Below are 25,526 nucleotides of genomic sequence, written 5' to 3'. Positions count from 1 at the left end.
TTTGAAGGGAGAGAGGGAACAGATGAATTCCCAGGTACAGGCCTGCCCGTCACCACCTTGTGGATCTAGTGCCCCGGCCTGGGTGGGGACAGCACGAGGCGGCATACGGAAGCCACTGAGTGTTCCTGAGGCACTTTGTTTGGCTTTGCCAATCCCAACCTAGCCTGGTCCACTCCCTGAGCATGTGAACTGGAGAGAGGGACTCACCACAGGTTGAGCATTTTCAGGCAGCTACAGAGTGTGTGAAGAGAAAAACACAGAAAGGAAGAGAGAGAAAGAGAGATATTAGTCCACAGAGGTGAGAGGAAAGCGACTCCCTGTGAGCCATGCAAACATGCAGTATGTGTCTGTGTTTAGGTTCTTCCTCGGTCAAGGCAGGGTGAGTAGGCCCAGGCCACCTGGTCCCCACACTGAAGTGGAGGGGGTAGGGAAAGGTGCCTGACAGAAGCGTCAGGTGGGAGCTGGGGCTCAGTGAGGACTAAGGCAAAACTGAAACAGCTGGTGGGAGCCTCAAGAGTGGGCTTTCCTGGGCAACTTCCAGAAAGGGAGCAGGAGAAAGGGCATATGATCCTGCTTGTATGAATCCAAACAGGCACAAGGCCGAGTCCTTCTGATTCCCGCGTGACGTCATACCATTCAATTTGTTAAGCTGATCTCCCAAATATCCTGAGGGAAAGAGAAGTCCCTGGCCTTTCTGTAAGACCAACATACATGCCTGACCAAAAAGGCCAGCAGTTAGCTCTTCCTCTAGAGGGGAAAACAGGCTTAAGAGACACTTTATCCTATTAGGAGAGAACAAGGAGGGTCACTGCTGCTCTGGATTAAGCTATAACTGCCAGAAAAGGGCCTAAGTCCCATTCTTGTTAATTCTCAGGGGAAATGAGGTCCACATGTGCCAAGTTGTAGCTAAAGTCAGTGGATAACCAAAAACTCCTGTGTTCTTACAAAAGTCAACCGAAAAGCTGCCTTGCCTCACTACCCTTTCAATCACACTTAAACAAGGATGTGTCCTAGAGCTAAATGTAAGATAGACATTCATTTTGTTTATAGTACAAAGAAACAAGACCCTGCTCTTTCCTCCTTTACACGAAGCAAGCTGGGTGAGGAACCCAGAATCAAAAGCTTGGACGTGAAGGTTTCACACTGTTTGCTCAGGACCCTCGTGGAACCTTAATCTAAAAGCAACAGCCCCCTCTTCTTCCACAAGCAGGCTGCGTGGACACATGGCATCACAGCTGTGTGCACTGAGGAGTGGTGTGGGAGCCTTGTGCTTCCCTAGCTGTGACTTCTTCCCATGAAATCGATCAGGCGGGTGGACACATGGCTCCCCCCACTACTCCCCTCATACATAAAAGGCCACGAAGAAAAACACACGGCTGTGCCCTGACAGTTCTCTGGGCAAGATGGATTGGCAGCTCATGAAATCACTGGGGAAATCAGCACACAACATGTCCTAAGCCAGGCTTTTGGATGACATTTGGTCAAATACGATTGCCCCCCTCTGGTTTCCACACCTTTCAGAAGGCTCGAACCTGGCACAGAGCTCCTTTTTGCTGAATGGGGAGGCTTTAAACGCTCTTTATGTCCTGGAATTTAGATTATGTCAGAACAGAACATACCAGATTGAAATCTCTTTGTGCGAATGGTCCCCTATCTTTTACACAGAACACAAACACCACACTCACATATACAATTAGTGTACACATTTACCAAAATGAAATGAAATAAACTGGTTCAAAGATAAATCTGTACAGGGCATATTATAAGACTAAAGCCCATTCTATCCTGGTGTTCAGAGCACAGTAGTAAATCCAGAGCTCACCTAGCCTTCAGAGTAATAGCCACAGCAGTGGATTGCGAGTGAGGTGGGAGGGGAGGAATGGTGCAGCCACCTTTCAGCTCAGACAATGCCAACCTCAGCTACGCATCTGAATTACCTCAGGCCATATCCCTGATAAATGAAACCAGCATCTCTGGAGCCAGGATTCAGGCACTTGTATTTTCTGACGTGGCCCAGGAGACTCAAAGGCGCAGCCAAGGTTGAGGGCTCAGAAACCACACTGTATATGTGGGAGAATGAAGTTCTGTCGTGGGAACTGAAATACTGAGAACCATGAAAACTTCCAAAGTCCCTGAGAATAGGGAGCATGTTTCCTTACTGAAAATGGTCTCCTCCTGACTTTAAACCCCTCCTTTGCCCTCCCTGTGTATGAGGGCCTTACTTTCACCAGGAGAGGGCTATCTGAAGCTACCTACAGTGAGCAGGGACTCAGGAAGAGAGTCCAAGTCTTTTTGTCTCTTTGTGTGAATAGCCCCATGTCTACTGGGTAGGAATCCTCAAGCCCTGGCTTCTGAAGGGGAGGACCTTTGAAAGCAAAGTGAGTTCATCACAGAGATGGGCGGCAGAGCACAGGAATGGGCAGGGGAACAACCATGCAAAGTTGTACTGATATCTAGAAGGAAGAATGCAGATCTTGATTAGCCTCTTACTTCCTCCTACAGAGGCACAAACATCTTCCGGCTGGTACTTTGGCTATCTGGAGGCTCAAAAGATCATTTAAGGCACAGTATCATTATAGATATGTTGCCTACTTCTGAGAAGGAGATATGGGAACAGCCTGCATGTTCTCAAAGAGTTTATAAGAAAAGTCATCCACAATGGGTGTGGCAGGTTGCTAATCTGTGAAGGACTTCTCTCTCCCTACCTAGTGTTGCACTGGAGCTTAAATCTGGACCTGAACTCAGGCTGGGACAAAAAGGGAAAGTAGTGACGGAGATGCTACTTCTGTAGCACAATCAGCAGTATTTCACCTTCGACCCCATTTTCTAAGAGTTTAAACACAGACCATGCAGAGAGCGCTAGAGGCCAGTGGGATGGGAAGGGCAAGGCAGTCACATGCAAGAGAAGCAGAAAAGGGAAGAGGGGCTTCCCCACCCTCTTGGGGTTAGTGTGATTTCCTCTCCTTTCCAAGGCTCACTCATTCAACAGGTGCAAACTGACTAATCCAAATCTCTCTGAATTCAGAATACTTTGAGAACAAAAGGGCTCTGAGGCCCTTGTCTAGGACTACAGATATAGAGTGGTTAGCCAAGAACCAGAAATCAAAGGCTGGTCAGCATGGCCCATGGTGAGACAAGCAGATTTTTCTCTCTGTCCCTTAGGGAACAAGAGGCTCCAGGGCCCCCAAGAGGCTTGTGACTATTCTTGGGTGTAGCTTTTATACCATGATCCTTTTAGGTCACTATGTCTTTTCATCCATGTGGACTAGAAAAAGTGACTGTGTTCCCAGAAATCACAGCTAAAGAAGGGTGGCAGCAGCTAAGGTACCATGCACAAAATAAAATGGTCAAAGGAAGAAAGCAGTGGGCACAAGCATGAGGAATCCAGTCTGAAATGAGCAGCACACCAGAGGAAAAGACAGAGAAAAGATTTTTCAACCTATAACTCAAAAGCCCCCTTGAAAGATGAACGTACTTAGCTTCCTCCACTACCTCCACCTCGGCGTGAGCTGTGATGGGTGCATTGGAGTGGGCTCCTGTGGGGTCGTCGACATTCAGCTCTCCGTTGGTTGAGCTAACCACCTGAAACAGAAGGACAGAGTGTGACAGATGCCATGGCAACAGGAGCCTCCTGCCAGTGCCAGAGAGGCTCACTAAGGGAGTTCTGGTCTCTAGCTTGGGTAAGAGCCAGGCAATGTTTAGAACGTTTGTTTTTCTGGGCTGGGGGGCCAAACGTCCTAATTTAGGGAATGTGCCCGGACCCATATCATGTGAAAACACAAAACTCATCTAACTATGACAACTTTCATACTGAATGCCTGCTCTGTGTTAGGAACTCTTGCTACATTGTGTTGTGTTGTATTTGTGTGTGTGTAAATCTAATCCTCACAGAAATCCTATAAAATAGTTGATATTACTGTCTCTAATTCTATTCCTCTCAGCTTATTATGCTATAATTATATACAGACTCAGTGATGATGTTAAAAAAAATCTAAAGAGGAAATCAATAGTAAGCATCGAAAACTATAAGCAGTCACACTTTCCTTGAGAAATTTCTTCACAGCTTTGGACCTTCGGTTTGAAGTTACTCAAACAAGACTGCCGCATCCTCCCTGTGTGAGAGGGCAGACAGTAAGGAACACTTTCCCTTGGAGGACCGGTCTTATGTCAACAACCTTTATTTCAGGTTCAGCGTCATCCCATTTCTCACTGACGGTCCCCGAACTGTAACTGAAGGCTCTCACTCCTGTCATCTGGTTAATGTGGAACCGATCAGGCTTCTCTTGCTTGTGCAGCTGCTTCTGTCACCTGGTTTCATTTCCAGCACATGATTCCTGCTTATGTGGGTGCTGGGAAGTGGGAAAAGGGACCCCGCTGGACAAACCACTCTGCTGTTAAAGGTCTTGGCTGAAACATGGGAGAGAACCACAAAATAGGATAAATGGTTCAGATATCATACGCCCCTGGGTAAGTAACTTTTCATCTATATGAGACTGTTGCTTATAGACTGATGTGAGAATTATACAAGAAAATGCATGAAACCACGTCTGGTACAATACCCGGTGCACTATAATGGAGACAGCACAGCACGGTAGGTAAGAAATGGGCTCTAGACTTACTCAGCCCTGGGTTTTAACCCTAGCTCCACCACTTACTTGCTGTGGGTCCTTGGGCAAGATCCTCACTCTTTCTGTGCCTGAGCTTCCTAATCTGTAAAATGGGGAAACAATGCTGCTTACCTAATTGGGTTACTGTGCAGACAATCCACAGAAAGTGCTTAGCCCAGTCTCATGGTACATGATAATGGCTCAATAAACATTCACAGTACTGTTATTCTCCCTCCATAAATGTTTACTTTTATCTCCCTCTAGAGCTGGGAGGGAGTAATCTAAAAATTTCCTGCACACTTATAAAAAGGAAGGTGGAGGGAAATGTTTAGTCTAAGGAATCTTTGAGGTATTTATTCAAAAAGGAAAGGGCAGACAGGTGACTACAACTTACCAGCAGTCTTTGCCCACCATTATTTATAAATTAGAAGTATTTATTATTCTTACTAACTACATCAATATAAGCTTTAAAAAATTCTTAACAATGGTGTACAGTTAGTCAAGGAAACATACGAAATTAAACCGGGACTTACCCATGGGAGACCCCAAATTCACTAGTAACCAAATTTAGCATCTCTGATCAATGAAACCACCTAACCTGATTTATCTCCTGATATGATATAATGAATACTACATAGTATTATCTATATAGTATACTTGAAAAAAAAAAATTATCTGAATCTTAAGTATGATGGAAAAAAATAAGAAAATCCAAAGTGCAGGACATTCTATAAGACAAGTCTAAATTCTCTTCAAAAAAGATATGTCTAAAAATCTTTTTTTTTTTTTTAACACAGAGGTGATCTTTATAGATTAAAAGAAATTAAGAGACTGAAGAGGCATAACAACCAAATGCAATGCATGAACCCTAATCAGATCCAGAACACTACGAAATAAATTCTGGAGACAATTGGGGGAAATGTGATATGACTGTATATGAGCTATTATGGAATTATTAATTTTCTTATATATGACAGTGGCCATGTTGGTTGCATGAGAGAATGGCTTCATTCTAAGGAGATGCAGGCTGAAGTATTTTGGGTTGAAATGTACTTACAAATACTTTAAAAACACCCCCCTCCTGAGTTAAAGAAAATACGGCAAAAATCAATCATTTGCTAATCTAGTTAAGGATACACAGAGGCTCACTGCATCTCCCCTTCAACTCTGCCATAGATTTTAAAATTTCCTAATGAAAAGTTGGGGAAAATGGAAAGTTTCAACAAAAATGAAAAGCTGAGGAGAGAAGGTTTGTCGCCTGGAGAACTGCAGTCCTGCCACTGTTGTCCTGGTAATTTCCTCAGCCTACATATGCTTCTGGTAGGCACAAGGAGAGATCACACCGTGTTTTTCAATAAACAATTCAGGAACTAGATAAGATGTTAAACAAAACATCTTGGCCTCTACTGACATAAAGAAGCGACAGTCGGCACCACCCTATGAACTACCTGGTGACGCTGGGCCACGGCACTTGCTCACAGCATTTCACATCTCATACTCTCTAATTTCTCCTTCCTATGCTGCCTCTTGGCCCACAAGCAATGTCCTTGGGTGCCCCATTTTACAGACTAGACATCTTGTCTGCATCCTCAAACAAATCAGGCACAAATGATAACTCTACCATCAACTGTCTAACCTTAAACTTAACTGCGTCTAAAATATACTTGGGAATCAAGGGCGACGAATCTGGACCTCTAGAGCATACACGTAATTATTTCAGGTTGGAGGTACAGTTTGTCAAACCACGGGACTGTTGCCTAGGTGTGCGGTGGAACAAACACCCGGTGGAGGTGACCAAAGAGCTGGATTCTCGACTGTCAGCATTCTCTGTGAGCCCTGGTTTCTATTTCTGTAAGACTAGGCCAATAACCACCTTGGTTCTATTAACCTCATAATTACTATGGCAGTTAAACATAATGATAGTTAGGAAAGCAATCTGAAAAACTGTGAAGAACTCTAAGGATGTAACAAATCATTAGGTATTTGAAACTATCATTTATACTTTTCCATTGATTATTTTAGAATAACCTAATTTAAAAGTAGGCTTTATTTGTATACCTCGAACACTGGCAGTTTATTTTGCTGTAATCACTATTAATAATATTAATCTCACATTTCTCTGGCTATATCCCGTTTAAGACCAAAGTAATTAATACAGACTTATCCATGAAAGAGACTAGTGTGAAGTACTGTTTTGAACTTTAGCCCTTCATACTGGTAGCATCCCTTTTAAGAGTCTGAGAGATCTGAGTTATAAGCCCTGCTTTTCAGTTGTTACCATGAAGAAAAATCAAGAGTTGTATACCAAAGGAAGCAGTACTTTAGCTGATAACCAACATTTCAATCCTAATACATTTGATAATTCAAAACTAATACATTTTGGAATTCTCTGCTTTAGTTTCCCTATCTATAAAACTGGAATAACACTGATCTTAGTAAGAGTTGTAAATAACTATAAAGATTTGAGCAAAGTGTATATTAGCTAAATGTTAAATGTCGTTCTTAAGTCGTATGCCCTTATATCTCCTATATATTTTAATTCAAACAATTTTAGACCCATTTTTTTGGACAGAAGTACAAGTAAGAGAGTGAAAGCCGCTCAGCCCTGTCCACGCCTCTTTGCGACCCCATGGACTATACAGTCCATGGAATTCTCCAGGCCAGAATAATGGAGTGGGTAGCCTTTCCCTTCTCCAGGGGATCTTCCCAACCCAGGGATTGAAACCAGGTCTCTTGCATTGCAGGTGGATTCTTTACCAGCTGAGCCACATGGGAAGCCCAAAAATACTGGAGTGGGTAGCCAATCCCTTCTCCAGCAGATCTTTCTAACCCAGGAATTGAACCAGGGTCTCCTGCATTGCAGGGAGATTCTTTACTAACTGAGCTAAGAGGGAAGCCAAATTTTACATACTGTTGGATGGGATGCTTTTTCCACAATATATTTTGGCCATTTTCCACGACATCCAGAGATCTGTCTCTCCATAGTATGGAAGTATTATATTTGTTTAGTTAATGTTAAACTCAGATATTCAGTAAGTGTAAAATACAAACTAGGTTTCAAAGACTTATTATTAAGGTTAGTTTCACCTGCTTCTTTTTATTTTTTAACAAGTGATTATTAGACAATTTTAAATTACATCTCATACAAAAAATTAAATCTCTTAACAGCATTGTTCTAAAATATGTATCTTTACTATTTGTACATTTTTTTTCCCTGTACTTTTTTGAGGACTATTTATCTGAAACTGGATTCACTGGATCAAAAGTGGTACATATTTAAGATTTTAACAGGTATTGCCAAATTACCTCCATAATAGTTGAAACTCACGTTTCAACAACACTAGATGAATTGGCTATTATTAAACTTACAAATTTTTGCAAATGAGATACTCAGAAACTGATACATGTGTGTATACATATTTACATATATATTTTTAAATTGTTAGGTTTTATTTTTATTAGTTATACAAGCACATTGGGTAAAGAATCAAATATTTATACTCGGATACTTGTGAAAAACAATAATCTCTTTCCTCCACTCCACCATTTCCCTTTCCTTTATAGCTGATTCCTTTTTCGCTTCCATATCTCTGAATAACATGCATCTTGATTTGTTATTTTTAGGCAGTGTATTCACCTTTTTTATCTTTTTATTCCCCCATTAAAGTTTATACAGTAATTACTAAATCAATTCTTAGTGTTTACAACAATTAAAGGCTATTTACAGCTGTATCATGGAGTGTACCATAGTTATCTTTTCTTCCCTGCATGATTTTTTATTTGCCATTGAGTTAACTGATAAAACTGCTCTCCAGGCCTCCTGGCCAGCTCTGTTTAGGACAGGCTGCCCTCTTCTACTGGAAGACAGATGGCAGCCTGGGACCGCCTGTCTTTACACTGCTGTTTTCCTGAGTTGGATCTCGTTTCCTGGATCCCATGTTTACTCTTTCTTGGTTGATTCACTCATTTTCATAGCACACATCCTCCTACAGCTTCACAAGGGTGCATGAGAAGTAAAATTACTGGAACCACAGATTTTTGAAAATGTCTTTATTACATATTCCAACCAGAATTGACAGTTTGCAGAAGTACAGAATTCTAGGTAGGAAATCACTTTTTCTCAGCTTTGAAGGGACTGCTCATTGCCTTCTAGCTTCCAGCACTGCCGTTCAGAAACCTGAGGCTATACTAAGTCCTGGTCCTTTATTTGCACGTGACTGTTCTTTTTCTGGAAGCTTGAAGGATTTGCTCTTTGTCCTCAGTGTTTGAAATTTCACAATGATATACTTTGATGTGATTTCACCATCCATTTAAGCTGGGCACTCGGTGGGCCTTCTGACCTGGAAACAAGTCTCTGATATGTGCGAAATGATTTTGTCCATGAGTTCTGCCCCTCCACTTTCTCTGCTCTCTGGAACTCCCATTATTTAGAAATTGGACCTTCTGGTCTCTTCTTAAATCTTATGTTGTTTCCTACTATTTTTATCTCGTTTTCTTTGCTTGACTTTCTGGGAGACTTCCTCACAACTTTATCTTCCAAAGTTCTGAGCTTTTTGTTTCTGGGCCACACCACTTGGCAGGTGGGATCTTAGTTCCCCAACCAGCGATCGAACCCATGCTCCCTGAAGCGCAGAGTCTTAACCTCTGGACAGCCAGGGAATTCCCAACTATTGCGTTTTAATTTTTTTTAATGTATTTATTTTTTAATTGAAGGATAATTGAGTTTTAATTTTTTGTTTATTATGTTTTTAATTTCCAAAAGCTCTCTTTTTTTTTGGTTTGTTTGCTCTTAGAATATTCCTTTTAAATGTAGCATCCTGTCTTTGCTCACAGTAGCAATATCTTCAACAAAGTTTTTAATAACAAAGTATTTTTCTGTTGCTGTTTTGCTCTTTTTGGTCTCTTTTTAAGAGTTTTCTTCAGAAGTCTGATAATCCCTGAATGTTTGCTCTTATTTAAAAGTGGGAGAAAGTAAACTGGCACTGTGAGTACAGAGATGGGATTTCTAAGATGATCTCATAGCAGAATGATGTGGATGTCCAATTCATTAGGGAAACCCTATTGTCAGTAGGCTCAGATGTTTTCTCTGGGGGTGGTTAGATCCCCCAGAGCTGACTCAAGCTCGTACCTTTAAGGTACACACCTGACTGTCTGCATTCTTAAGTACTAAATGGGAAAGCAGGCAGTCAGTATGCACACATTCATTTAATCTCCCCCTTTCCAGTATGGTATTCCACCCTCAAATGTGCCTTGTATCTCCTAATCCAGAGACCATCTTTTTTTTTGCGGGGGGGCCATGCTGCATGGCATGTGGGATATTAGTTCCCTGACCAGGGATAGAAGATAGAACGTGTACTCCATGCATTGGAAGTGCAAAGTCTTAACCACTGGACCACCAGGGAAGCCCCAGGGACCATTTTTTTTGCCCTCTCCAAAGAATAACCTTTGGTCTTTGCTGTAGAGGACAAGTAGGGATCTCTGGCTTCTTAAACAGACTTTAAACCAATGTTCTTCATTTTAGCACATGCCTCTCCACACTTTCTGAGCTTTTTGGGGACTCCCCATGTAAACAGTCTCTCAGCTTTTTCTTGTATTGGTTCAGACTTTTATTTTCTTGGGACTCCTAAGTCATTTAATAATTGCCCATCTGCTATCCAGCTTCTGATGTTTGATTGCTGTTGCCTCCTTGTCTGTTTTCTCCATTCTTATATGGATTTATGCCTTAAAAAAAACCTCCTTATCATTCTTTTAGTGTTATTTCAGATGGGGTTGTCTTCAATCCATCATTTTTACCTAGATGCTCCTAAGAGAACATTTTTGGTTTACACATCAGAGCTGTCCTTTGAATAACACGATCTTCAGTAAGTCAGTCCATGTACAGATGTATCTTAAATAATCAGCCTATGAAGATGCATTTTTTTATGCAAAAGGCTTACCTATCCCTTTTTAAGAATAAGAATTTATATTTGGTAGCTCTGGGTTCACCTGTGTGCCCCAATTGGTGCCATCACTTACCAGTATGAGAAAAACAATCAGGTTAAGATTATTAAAATAGTGACATGTGTGAAAAGAGACACAAGATGTTCTTAAGTATGAGAGATAATAAAGATTCAAAATAGTCCAAAGGAAATCAGAAATAATTATTCGAGGAAGGGAAAAAAGAATATAGCTCAACTCCTTGAGTTCCCAGTCATAAATAGCTGAGTGAGTCCAATAAACAATTTGTCTTTATGTGCTACGGCACATATAATCATAGGATGGGCTACATACGCAGTCCTCTATCCTCAAAATACTTATTTTAAATGGCTCAGATCTTTATAGTTCCCACACCTGACACTAACAGACCTCTACCTTGACTTTATTTTATCGTCTATCATGAGTGGATCAAGGTTGAAGGATTCATTTCACCAGAAATTAGTGTCAGAAATCATATACATATTTCTTAGCCAATTACAACAACCAGAAATCATCTCAAATGTGATTCTTACAAGGCACCTCAGTAGAAAATCAGCACAGAGATATGCAGTAAACCATAAGAGCAGCTCAACCTTACTGTGAGACTCCATTCTAAAGGAACCTGAGTTTCAGAAGCAAGCCAACATTCCACCAGCCAAGCTGGGAGGGCCAAGAGAAGGCAAGGAAGGCAGTCAGTACCTGCACTGATCCCCCATGGCGGTCTGCGGCCAAGTGAGACGTCAGGTACGAGGTATTGGTCTGCCGGCTCGGCTGGATTTCCCACTCTCCTCGGCGCTCTGACGATGCAGTCTGCTCAGGCATTAGGAAGCATGAGAGCAAGATATGGAAGGAAAGGTGAAGCAACAGCAAGCAATTACAAAATCAAGTACATTACTGTCCCTTCGGGTTTTGTTTTTGTTTTGGATTTTGAACTAACAACTGCTGCAAAGCACTGAGAAAAAGCTTGGCTATATTTATTTCAGCCTAACAAGTCAACACATAACTGTCTCTAACATATCAACCTTGCCGAGACACAGAAAAACAATAATCACCACAAGAGGAGGTTAAAAAAGAAAATCCATCAAAAGCTGGAATTATCTTTTAGTTTCCGTATTAGTAAAATTTCAATAGCCACTAAACAGACCAAACTTACAAAGTTGGATTGCTGCACAAAGGAATAATCATACTTAAATCATTTCACTGATTAAAGATCTACCTAAATAGGTAGTAGTCAATACAGAAAATTCCAAGTGCTAGGAATTAAGACAGTAAGTCTTTTCCTTGAATAGGGAGCCCACTACTCTCAAACTTCCAGAAGACCTTCAACTAATATAAAATGAGCAGTAGCGGGAATATGCTTTCTTCTCTAAAAGGATGAGCCAAGTCTCTCTTCAAAAGTAGGTTCAGAGGTCAAGAATATGAAAAGATGAGGGAAAATAAGGCTACAATGTTCCTCAGATTCCTCTAGTTATCAGTCTCCAGTCTGGAATTAGAAAAAGTTTAGATAAGACTACATAAACTATTTTCTTCTAAAAACAAAAGGCAGATCTTTTCCCAGCAAAACGAGGGCTTTTGATTCAAAATCTCGTTGGGTTCTGCTTTCAAACTTTGCTGCCAGTCAGGCTCTTTTCATTCCTTCTTTACCTGTTTTTTAGATCTCACACTATTCTAATCTTGCTCATATGTCATATCTGTTCTTAAGAATCTGTTTAGGTGCCTCTTCCCCTGTACCAGATGGCTGAGGAGGTGTTAACATTATGGTGCTCAGCTGCAACAGTCCTAAGGCTCGACAAAAATGAAAAATGAGGTGTTGGAGAGGCAGCAATGAGGGATTAGTAAATCAAATTTTAATTGCTGCTGATATTAACAGCAGCAGGGGTTGGGACGTGATACTGTTGCTCTGCATGAAAACCAGTAAGCATGCTATAAATATTAGAAATATAGCTATAAATGCTGTATTCGTTAAAAAAAAAAATGTTGGGTGTGGGGAGACTGAAATAGTAGTAGTTTGAGGTTCCATTTCACTCACCCCCTTCTGGAACTCATTGACAAAAGAGTAGTTTTAAGCTCATCTACAAATCACAAAAAGGCTTTGCCCACCCCCTCCCCCCCAAAAAAGCATCATATACCAGCTGCAACTTACTCATCTTCTTAACTAATGGAGTATGAAGTCACATGGGTAACAGCACTATAAAAGATGCTGGCCATGTTTTCTGATATTCCTCTATAAGAAGGCAGCTTGTATTAACTTGCTTGCTATATACTCTAACAAGAGAAAAGTTTAGTTTTATTCTGCCAATCATATTTGAGAGAATCAAAGCTACCCCAAATATCTCCCTACTCTCTCCTGCCAAGAGAGGTTCAGATGTTTCATTTCACCAAAATAAGACTGTGGTTTATAACATAATCATAATTATGTTATAAACCAATATCTATAACCTAGGAGTGCTTAATCTAATTTATTCCACTACTGGAGATTTGAGACAATATCTGTTGTTCTAATATTATAAATATCTATCTATATATATATCTATATATATAATATCTATAACTAAATATCTATTAGTGTTAGTCTCTTCAGTTCTCTCTAGGACTTCATAAATTTTCTTATATTTAAGTAGATTATTTAAGCTTCTAAACTACTATATAGAGTTGTTTGTTCTCAAAAAATTTAAATGCTTAGAAAACATCCAGACATTTTTAAGTCATTCATGGCTGTTTTGAGTTCTATGATACATGTTCAGTGCAATACTTCTCTCATGAAAAGTCTGTTTTGCATTTGTTTTTAGGGCAGATGAAACATATAGAAAACACTCATTCTTTTAAGCTTAACAAAACCTCAGGCAGCTGGATCAGCCATTAATTCTGTTTTTCCTGAAATACATATCAGAAGTCTGATTTGATGCTACCCATCTGATTCCCAGGGATATATACTTGCTTATATTCATTCTAGCTAAACAGGTAACTTGTTGGAATAATTAAGATTTTTGTCTAAATGAAAATAGCACGACATTTTTTCAAAGGCCTTAAAGTTATACTCCATCCTCAAAGCAATGTTCTATTTGTCTTCTGAAGAGAGAAAATAATGCTGGCATTTGATATTGCTTTATTAATGCTTCCACTGCGACAAGTGAAGAATACATGGTACTATCCCACTGCCCTCTGATGCCTGCTGTATCCACTGAAAGCAGCAAAACCAAGAGAGAGGTCTGAACTCAGGGTTGTTGGTTTATTACTCTGGGAACTACTTTCACCATAATGCTAAACTCTATGGCTATTCTTTTCTAGAATATAAGGGCTTAGACTGGTATCTAGAAGCTGATTCTAGATAGGTATCTAGCTGGTATCTAGAAGGATTCATCTGCCAGTTTTAGAAAGCAACTGAGTGCCTAGAAGCTAAATGAAACCAAAGAATGTCAACCTTGACAGAATTCTGCTAGTCTACCTGTCCTTGAGAGGTACTCTAGGCGATGCTGTACACAGGAGTTATGACAGGAGTAATCAGCACAGGAGCCAGTTAAATATCAAGCAAACCAGTGGAGGTCACCATGTAAACGCTTCATCGGTAAAAATCACTCACGAACATGTCTATCTAAAAAGCAATCAGTGGAGAAGGAAGTGGCAACCCACTCCAGTATTCTTGCCTGGAGAATCCCATGGACAAGAGGGCCTGGCAGGCTACAGTCCACGGGGTCTCAACAGTCAGACACGACTTAGCGACTAAACCACCACCACCACCACCACATGCAGGTGACACCACCCTTATGGCAGAAAGCAAAAAGAAACTGGGGAAACTCTTGATGAAAGTGAAAGAGGAGTGAAAAAGCTGGCTTAAAACTCAACATTCAGAAAACTAAGATCATGGCATCCGGTCCTATCACTTTATGGCAAATAGACAGGGAAACAATGCAAACAGTGACAGACTTTATTTTCTTGGTCTCCAAAATTACTACAAATGGTGACTGCAGCCATGAAATTATAAGACGTTTGCTCCTTGGAAGAAAAGCCATGACCAACCTAAACAACATACTAAAAAGCACAGACATTACTTTGCCAACAAAGGTCCAACTAGTCATAGCTATGGTTTTTCCAGTAGTCACGTATGGATGTGAGGGCTGGACCATAAAGAAGGCTGAGCGCCAAAGAATTGATGCTTTTGAACTGTGGTGTTGGAGAAGACTCTTGAGAGTCCCTTGACTGCAAGGAGATCAAACCAGTCAATCTTACAGGAAATCAGTCCTGAATATTCATTGGAAGGACTAATGCTGAAGCTGAAGCTCCAATACTTTCGCTATCTGATGCAAAGAACTGACTCCTTGGAAAAGACCCTGATGCTGGGAAAAACTGAAGGCAGGAAGAGAAGGGGATGTCAGAGGATGAGATAATTGGATGGCATCACTGACTCGAAGGACATGAGTTTGAACAAGCTCTGGGAATTGGTGATGGACAGGGAAGCCTGGCGTCCTGCAGTCCATGGGGTCACAAAGAGTCAGACATGACTAAGCTACTGAAGTTAACTGAACTGAACTGGGAGGTACTCTGGGTAATATAGAGACTTGAATAATGTCCGCTTCTTGACATTCAAAGATTCTTAATTTAGCAGGTAACACACACATATGTAAATGACTTAAATACAGCACAAATTGCTGTTTAAAAAATAAACTAAATGCATAAGGAAGTTTAAAAAAAAAATAAAAAGCAATCAGAAGAGTCATTCAACAAAACCAATCTCTCTGCATTATTTCAAAGACAAGGGTCCACACAGAGTGTGTAAGTCCCCAAGGCACCAGCAGGAATCTCTAGTAGTGGGAATTCCTTGGGGTAATGCTTTAAACTCTTCATCTGGGACTGTATTACCTGCGTGGAAATGCTTGGTTCACTATGTAGTAGGTGAACATAGAAACAAACAAAAAACAGCAACCGAGCAGAGCATAAATCAAAAGCAAAGCTACAAAAAACAGTTTACGGAAAACATGTAAGCCTAGTGTAAAAAGCTGAAACCACCCCTTTGCTAGGGCAGAGGAAGTGAACATCTTCAAACAACTACTTGGGAGGGATTCATGGACAGACAGTGGGAAGAACGATACTGATAGGAGGGCAAGAAAGTAGAGTCTGAGAACACCTCAGATAACCACCTCTGTCTACGGCTTTAATTATCTCAAATTTCTTTTGGTGATAAGGCAATTTTTCTAAAGCAGAAGGCAGGTAAATATGCCTCCTGTTGTAGCGAACAAACCACCAAATCTTATTTTTTCTTATATAGTTATTCTGAAAAATTAATTTTGATTCCATCTATAAAATGGATCTCATCCATTTTACTTTATGACTCCTAAAATACTTTCAAAAGTTGCCTCCCATGTCAATCTTCTAGACTTCATTATATAATCACAGTCTTCAACTGTAATTAACAAAAATAGAGATTAAATAGTACCAAAAGGTTAGTAATGAATACACTAGATTACATTCTGTTTTACCACACTTTCAATATTTTAATGCAGCATGTTAAATATACTATATTATAAAGCTCATGAAACAGAACCAATTTTCCTATGCCAGACAGGGATTTTTACAGGCAACCTGTCAGCTGTACCAATAGTGAGTTCCTGATTTCTACAAACTTGATCAAATATCAGAGATATCAGAACATTACTGATAACAATCTGGAGGGGATTATTTCCAAGCCCAATACTATATAGGCCCATAGAGACAGCGGTATCGATTCTGTGAAGTTCTGGGGAAAAAAAAAGATCACAAAAACTATCCTTAAAGGTTTGAAATTCTCTACTCACATCTTGTTTTATTCTTGCTCAAAATGGCATAATATACCTTCTGTATGGAATGATGATTTATCTAGGTAGGATTACTGCAGAGTCACCCTCCTACAAGGAGATGCCTCAGAACACAGGGTGTATACTGACATACACAGTCCTGAACAACACATACAGACAGAAGAAAGCTTAGTATGTAATAGAGAATTAAGAGTGGAGGTGAGGGACTTCCTTGGTGGTCTAGTGGATTAAGAATCTACCTGCTGGACTTCCCTGGTGGTCCAGTGGTTAAGAACCCACCTGCCAGTGCAGGGGACAAAGGTTTGATCCCTGGCCTGGGAAGATTCCACATGCTGCAGAGTAACTAAGCCTGTGTGCCACACTCCTGAGCCCAGGCTCTGGAGTCTGCGAGTTACAGCTACTGAAGCCTGCACACTCTTGGCCTGTGAGCCACAACCACGGAGCTCAAGCACTACAACGACTGAAGCCTGTGTGCCTAGAGAGCCTGTGCTCCACAGCAAGGCAAGCCACCGCAATGAGAAGTCCACGCACTGCAACTACAGACGATGAAGACCCACCACAACCAAAAACAAAGTTAAATGAAGTATAAACATAAATAAGTAACATTAAAAACAACAAAAACAAAAAGAATCCGCCTGCCAATGCAAGGGACATGGGTTTGATCCCTGGTCTGAGAACTAAGATCCCACACGCCGAGGGGCAACCAGGCCCTGGGCCGCAATTAAGCCTGCAGGCTCTGTGCAACGAGAGAAGCCTCCACAGGGAGAAGCCTACATGCTGCAACTAGAGCAGCAACAACTACCCGGCACAGCTGCAAATAAATAGATAACTACTCCAGTATGACCCTATTAAAAGAGAAAAAGAGCGATCAGAGGTGAGCACACAGACCATGTCACTGAAGGGGAGAAGCTGAGAAAAAGACTATTTCAGTTGTGCACTTGTTTCTTGCAATACCCCCTTGGAGTTTAGGTCCCAGCAATGAGGAGGGATGGCTCATTCTGCACTGAGCTCTGTGATGGAAGCAGGCAGGGCAAGAGCACAGTCTCCACACCTGAGCTCCTGCTGGACAACAGGCAGCCAGTCAGGAAAACGCACATGGTCAGAAGCAGGCAAGAGATCTCTGCACAAACACATCTGCCCCTTAAACTAGGAAACGCTGAACCTCACTGAAAACCAGGCAGTACTCTGTGAAAGGAAAGGAACTGAGAATTTAACAGCTGCTGCTTTTTTTTTTTTAAGGCTACTGGACTTAAAGGAATTCATTTTATGAAGATCTCTGACCACCTACTTAGCAATCCAGCCTAACCTCCCCTTTGGAAAAGCTAAGCTTATGAGAAGCTTCATTCATTAAGCACCACAGCACTAAACCATGGTGTATTTTTCTAAGGCTATATATTCCTTAAGTCAAATGCCTTGGAGTCCAGTCACAAACAGAACAAATCCAAATTACACTTTTATTGGGGCATATCTTCTTCAGAATTCGATATGACTTTCTCTCCCTTAAACTTATGCTGCTCCTATAAAAATGAGTAAGTAGTATTTGAGCATTCAGTATCATCAGGGGTAGGACACTGTGTCTAGCAGAATTTAGTAATTCTCGGCAGTCAACATGACTCTTCAGTTTAGTTCAGTTCAGTCACTCAGTCGTGTCTGACTCTTTGCAACCCCATGGACTGATACGAGTCAGCTCTTCGCATTAGGTGCCCAAAGTATTGGAGTTTCAGCTTCAGCATTAGTCCTTCCAATGAATATTCAGGACTGATTTCCCTTAGGATAGAATGGTTGGATTTCCTTGAAGTCCAAGGGACTCTCAAGAGTCTTCTCTAACACCACAGTTCAAAGGCATCAATGCTTCAGTGCTCAGTTTTCTTTATAGACCAACTCTCACATCAATACATGACCACTGGAAAAACCATAGCCTTGACTAGACAGACCTTTGTTGGCAAAGTAATGTCTCTGCTTTTGAATATGCTGTCTAGGTTGGTCATAGCTTTCCTTCCAAGGAGCAAGTGTCTTTTAATTTTATGACTGGAGTCACATCTGCAGTGATCTTGGGGCCCCCCAAAATAGTCTCTCAACGTTTCCATTGTTTTCCCATATATTTGCCAGGAAGTGATGGGACCAGATGCCATGATCTTAGTTTTCTGAATGTTGAGTTTTAAACCAACTTTTTCACTCTCCTCTTTGACTTTTATCAAGAGGCTCTTTAGTTCTTCTTCACTTTCTGCCATAAGGGTGGTATCATCTGCATATCTGAGGTTACTGATATTTCTCTTGGCAATATTGACCTCAGCATGTGCTTCATCCAGCCCGGCATTCGCACGATGTACTCTGCATATAAGTTAAATAAGCAGGGTGACAATATACAGCCTTGATGTACTCCTGTCCCAATCTGGAACCAGTCTGTTGTTCCTTGTACGGTTCTAACTGTTACTTTGTGACCTGCATACAGAGTTCTCAGGAGGCAGGTCAGGTGGTCTGGTAATCCCATCTCTTTAAGAATTTTCCACAGTTTGTTGTGATCCACAGTCAATAAAGCAGAAGTAGATGTTTTTCTGGAACCCTCTTGCTTTTTTGATGATCCAATGGATGCTGGGAATTTGATCTCTGGCTCCTCTGCTTTTTCTAGAAAATCCAGCTTGAACATCTGGAAGTTCACGGTCTACGTATTGCTGAAGCCTGGCTTGGAGAATTTTGAGCATTACTTTGCTAGCGTGTGAGATGAATGCAATTATGCTGTAGTTTGAACATTCCTTGGCATTGCCTTTCTTTGGGATTGGAATGAAAACTGACCTTTTCTAGTCCTGTGGCCACTGCTGAGTTTTCCAAATTTGCTGGCACATTGAGTGCAGCACTTTCACAACATCATCTTTCAGGATCTGAAATAGCTCAACTGGAATTCCATCACCTCCACTAGCTTTGTTCGTAGTGATGTTTCCTAAGGCCCACTTGACTTTGCATTCCAGGATGTCTGGCTCTAGGTGGGTGATCACACCATCGTGATTATCTGGGTCATGAAGATCTTTTTTGTATAGTTCTTCTGTAACAGATCTGTTCTTCCTAACCTTTTAGCCCAAGGAGTCCTTCTTCAAATGCCTACAGAAAATCTACCAAATAAAAGGGATCTATGGGAGGAAAAGGAAACTATCAAAACTGCTGAACCACGGAAGTATATATTTGTGTAGCATCTACCTATGTAAGGACAGTCACAAGCTAAAAGCTCTGAAAGGATGTGTGCTGCTGCACGCACATGCCAGTCAATGCAATATGCTATATTTAGCACGTCGAACAAACACACTGCATAAAACCTTCAACAGTACCACACACTGCACATTAGGAGAAGCTGTCTGGATACTGGCAGGACTTACTTCCTGATTGAATTTCATCAGCCAATCCAAGGGAAGCTTTGTCAGGTAGAAACAGGCAGAACTATTAAAAGTTTTCACTGTCTTCCTAATGAATGGTAATACTGAGTTCTTTAAGAGGAACCTGAGTCATGGCAAAACTGACTGACTTTAGAACTGACGAAGGACAAATACCCAGGGTAAAGTTACAGAAATGACTAACCCGTTGGGACCCTTTTGAATGGATTTAGCTTTTAGAAATATTTATTCTACCCAAACTCATGATTTAATTACAATTCTCTAGCTGGGTAAGTTAACGTTCAAAGAAATTGTTCTTAAGCATCTAGTATTAAGATAGTTTTAAAATACAGATCCAATTCAGATGAGTTTAAATGCAGTTCTTTGGCCATCATGGTTAGGATCTATTACTGCATCTAGGAACCAAACAGTATTCAATTCAATTCAATATAACTACATTATAGACCAGCAAAGCAAAATTTCTCTAAAAAATTCCCAATGTGATGGAGGAGAACTAATACATTATCCTGAACTTGGTTTGCAGCAAAAGCCTGTTGTGCCTTTTTGGTTTTTCAGAAACATTTATTTGTTTATTTACGGCTGGGTCTTCGTTGCTGTGCCTGGGCTTTCTCTAGTTGTGGCAGACAGGGGGATACCTCTCTGTGGTAGCAGGAGGGGCTACGCTTTGTCACGGTGTGTGGGCTTCTCACTATGGTTGCTTCTCTTATTGTGGAACGAGGGCTCCAGGTATACAGGCTTCAGGAATTGGGGCGCCTGGGCTTAGCTGCTCCACGGCATGTGGAATCTTCCCAGACCAGGGATCAAAACTGTGTTCCCTACATTGGCAGGTGAATTCTTAACCATTAGATCACTATGGAAGATGGAAGTCGGTGACGTGTTTCTTTAAACCTTTCCCCTTGAGCACACAATCTAGCCCTACTCTGACTGCCAAACAAGGCAGAATGACTCCTGGTGGAAACAGAAAAAAGAAGAAAAAAAAGTTTAAAATTTCTTTTTCTTCGAAGGGTAAATAAAAATCTATATTTTAAACAAACATATGATTTCATCTAAACTTCTCATCTGACAGATTAAATTTCATTTATCATTCAAATAATTATTTCTTGACTGCCTACTGTTCCAGACATTCTTTCAGGTGTTAGGGATATAGTAGTGAACAAAACAACAAAAATCTTTGTCCTTACAAGACTCACCATTTGTGGAAGCTGAGGCCCCCCAAATCTTAAATGTCCTATAGCCTAAGTCTCGGGATAAGCTAAAAGCAAGTTCTGAGCTTATCATCCTTCTTCTTCTACTCAAAGTAGATAACTAAACAAAGACTGCTAATCCCAGGCTCACTCCCCTACCACACAATTGATGGGCAGATTTATTCAGAATAAGCAGGCTCTTCAGGCATTACCATCAAATTACCATCAAAGTCATCTCCAAAGATCACTCAGGTTTTCTTCTGAGAGCCGTCCTCTCTGCCTGCCATCCACCTTCAGCTGGAAAGCACAGCACCAGCTCTGACTCACCCTTCTCCCTCAACCCTGCCCGACATGTGAGCTCCTAATTCTGACAGATTATTTCCCTGCGTTATTTTTCAATTGTATTTCACTTTTCACCACTACAGTCCACCGTTACCTCTCAAGGGAATTTACTGTCTTCACTGGTCTCCATACTGGCTGCTAGGTTATTATCACCTTACAAGTCAAAGGTTTCTAAAGCAAAGTTTTGCTCTAATCACTCTTCAGTTTGAAACCCTCTAGTACCTATTCTCTACTGAAATTAAATACTAACTCTTCAGCAGTCCCATATTTCAGGACATTTATCCAAAGGCTCCAATCTATTTTCCTAGCCTTGTCTCCTTTATTCACAGAATATATTTTAGCAAAATGGAACCAGATAATTCATTGTTGCTCATATTTCCTTTTTGCTTGGAATGCCTCTTTCATTTCCACCCAGTTCTTTCTTTCAAGAGCCTTTCAAGTGCAGCTTCTTTCATCAAATTCTTTGTCATGCTCAGACCAGACGAAAAGTCTCCTTCTTCCAATCCCTGGAGATAAATCATTCATTTTGCCTTGTGTTACAAGACATCTGGCTACTTGGCTTATCTGCTTGTCAGTTCCACTAGGACAAGGACTCCCTACATATTTTGGTATCTCCAGGACATACTTTTTCATAGAAAGTCTTCTGTTAGATTACTAAGTTAAAATTGCTTTAAAAAGGTTAGCTGTACCTAAAGTAAATACCTTCAATCTCTCTCAAGGAGAGATTTTACTTTCTTCTTTTGGTGATTTCAAAACTTGAAAAGAATTAGTCTTAAAAAAAAAAGAAAAAAGGCATAAGGAAACAGCCCAAAAGATGGAACAAAAGCAATGAGACCACACACTAAGACACAGTGTAAAGGCTGAACAGACACTAGGAATCCATTTACCCACAGTGCACAGTGCAGAGGGAATCCTACCCAGCAAGAATTCAGAATTCTGCTGGAAAGGACGTACAAAACGTGCACTGATGTGGGACATTTCTTAGCAGCCATGGATATGAAAAACCCTAAAAGAAAAAAAAAAAATCACGCAAGCATTCAAGACTCAACTCTACAAAAGGAAGGTTCCTGCATCGTACATGACATCTCTGAATTACATATTCTGGTTTAATGACCTTTCACTTAAAAGTACATTGAAATTCACTGTACTTTTTACTCAGACACGAGGTATGACCTCATATTCCATCCTGGCAATGTAGGTTTTCAACCATCTCTTTTACCTATACCTTTAAAATTCATTTAAAAGAGCAGCGTTAATTATGAATTCACTGAAGCAGAAATGACAAGGGGAACTAAAAGAAATACATATTTTAGTTTTCAAATATTCTAAAAACACAAGCAGGCAGATATGTTATGCCTTCACTGACTATTTAACATTTTTAAATTTCTTTCATACCTTTACCATTTAAATGTATTTTTCATTATAAGGTAACATAATTTCATTATAGTATAGTTTGGAAAAATATTACCCACAGTACTATGACTTCCAACCATAAGCCTCTTAATATTTTGGTATTATCTCCTCCAACTGTGGAGAAGGAACTGGCAACCCACTCCAGTATTCTTGCCTAGAGAATCCTGTGGACAGAGGAGCCTTGTGGGCTTCTGTCCATAGGGTCGCACAGAGTCGGACACGACTAGACTCAGCATGCATCCATGCATTGGAGAAGGAAATGGCAGCCCACTCCAGTATTCTTGCCTGGAGAATCCCAGGGACGGAGGAGCCTGGTGGGCTGCCATCTATGGGGTCACACAGAGTCGGACACGACTGAAGCAACTTAGCAACAGCAGCAGCCTCCAACTGACTTCCTCATTTTCTTTTCCCCTAAAGGGAATCATGAGGTATTTCTAATTTTGTACTGTGATTTCTTTACTATACAACCATAAAACCTTTTCAGGTTGCTACAAGTTTTCCTAAATATTTTTTTAAGTGGCTAGACAATATTCCACTGAATAAATACATTATAATTCATCTTATTACAACCCAGTTTATTTGATAAAAGATTTGAGCAGATCTGTAACCATTCTCTTATAATTGGATATGTGGATCATTTCTAAAACTCTGCTAGAAATGGCATTGTGGCAGTTTATCTTGAATCGTTTTATTATAATTGAGTCTAAGAAGTAAAATTATTCTTTCAGAGAGGTTTATAACTTTATCAAATTACTTTCTAGGGAATTTGTAACAATTTGCAAAGTCAAGAGCAACGTGTAAGAATGTCAGTTGAACTGTGCACTCTACACGCTTTAATTTTTATTATTATTGTTTTAAAAAAAAAGCTTTTTTGGCTATACTGGGCAACATGTGGGATCCTAGTTCCCTGAGCAGGGACTGAACCTGTGCCCCCTGCATTGGGAGCTCAGAGTCTCAACCAGTGGATCACCAGGAAAGTTCAATATTTTCAAAAAGAGCAGTAGGGGAGAACTGCAGAAGTCAACAGTACTCTGCTGTCAGATCACAAGTTAGTCAAACAGAACCACTAGCCAAGTACCCTGATTAAAGTCTGTAACTCTAGACCCAACTGGTAGGCACAGTTCGCTAAATCTCATCTTTTTTGCCAACCTACTCTCTCCTTAATCCACCAATACGTAGAATTCTTTCCTTTCTATGTTTTTTCTTACCCCAAAACGCCACACATTTTGCCAAAAGTATGTACTTAGTGGTGAGCCTATCTGTATCTGTGTACGTATCCACTGTATATATGTATGTATGTGCATGTGTATATACCTCAATATAGTACTTTTTTTGTTTTTGTTTTGTTTTGGAGGGGGCACCTGGAGTCTACACACTATTTTTAACCTCCATACTTTCACAGGTACATCTGTGAGAGAAGTGACTTTTGCATTTTATTGTAAAAATGTCTGTAAATATAAAACAGTGAAGTCAGGGATAAAGGTAAACAAGCTAATTTGATAGGTGATAATGATTATGTGTGTGTATCTGTTTATTATTCAGTGCTTCTTTATTTACTGAGGTACTGATTTTTCTCTTAACAATATATATGTCATAAGGATTTATCATATTTACTTCCCAATCAGTCATCCCTTTCTTTAATGCTGTCAAATTTGATTTTTTTTTTTTTTTTGGTGGTTTGCCTCCTCTGTCTTTAGGTTAAGAGAAACCTCTCATTTAACCACTAATTTCCCAAACCATGAACACTGAAGGACAGATGACGCTGCCTTCTCTGGAATGGTCTAAAGCAAAGTTGTGTCTTTACTACAGGCCCAAATCCTGGCAGGCTATAAAATTAACCTGGACACAAGGTCAGAGGTGGGGTAGAGGTGCCAGTTCATACCTACATCAGCTGGAAGTCCAAATTACCCACCCTTCTTAATCACCAAGGAAAAACCAGCTGGGGTGAGAGCTCCACACTGGACTACAGGTGAGACCCAAGATGGGTTACCTGCCTATCCATCCAGTGTCTTTGGAACTGTGGCAAACTGTCCCTTTCAGCCAACAGATCCTGACAGGTCCAGCTTCTCTAGTGTGGATGCTTCAGGTAAGACATCTGGCCACATCTCAGTGGCCTTACACAACCCTGAGGGATGCTAGAGTGCTGCACCACAACTGTGAGTAACAAAGCCCTCTGTCTTTCATTTTAGTACATACACTTAAGCAGAGAAGCTAATGAATTTGGGTTCTAATATTAGTCATGAAGAAGTGGGATTTCTGAAATAATAAAGGCCCAAGACATACCTGATTTCGTAGAGGCTGTTGTGATGGTCGATCCCTGTGTGTGTGGCTTTCTCGAGTTATGGCAGATGCACCAGAATCTACATGAACTGACCCTACTGGAGTGGGCTGGAAAAATGCAACAAAAAGTCAATTGGGGAGAATAGGTCCAAATACTCTGCAAAGGACAGCATCACTCTAACAGAAAAGTAGTCATTATTATTACTATTATCATTACACGAAGGCCAGTTTCAAACCTTGCCTTCTCAGTTTGCTTATCTACAAAAGGGAGACAGTTTGGTCCTCAACAGTTCATTGGAGAGGAGCCCGTCTTTGAAAAGAATAAGAACATCCCACAATGACAACTGTTAGCATTCCCTCAAGTCCTTGGACCGTAGACTATAAGAGCAAATTCAGAAGTTTCCTCAGGCATTGGGCTCCAGTCCAACAGAAGTCAGGTACCTTAACAGTTTATGGAGTACCAGCTCCTGGATCATTCAAACTAAATTTCTTCTTAAAAACTGACTTGGGACTTGTCTGGTGCTTAAGAATCTGCTTGTCAATTCAGGGGACACGGGCTCAATCCCCAGTCTG

At 40.7% G+C, this 25,526-nt stretch overlaps 1 protein-coding gene across 1 annotated transcript in view; it reads right to left on the bottom strand.

Moving 5' to 3' along the window:
• Nucleotides 1-4,162: 4,162 nt before the first annotated feature.
• Nucleotides 4,163-25,526, bottom strand: part of CSNK1G1 (casein kinase 1 gamma 1) — a 141,267-nt gene continuing 119,903 nt past the window's right edge. The window contains 3 exon segments of the mRNA NM_001038146.2: nt 4,163-4,407; nt 4,656-4,710; nt 24,957-25,061. Coding sequence (NP_001033235.1) covers nt 4,250-4,407; nt 4,656-4,710; nt 24,957-25,061 — 318 coding nt within the window. The 3' untranslated portion in view covers nt 4,163-4,249.

This window comes from Bos taurus, chromosome 10 (assembly GCF_002263795.3).
Source record: "Bos taurus isolate L1 Dominette 01449 registration number 42190680 breed Hereford chromosome 10, ARS-UCD2.0, whole genome shotgun sequence".
Lineage (NCBI taxonomy): Eukaryota > Metazoa > Chordata > Mammalia > Artiodactyla > Bovidae > Bos > Bos taurus.
The sequence above is the reverse complement of the archived record's forward strand: the minus strand, read 5'-3'. Positions and strand labels throughout refer to the sequence as shown.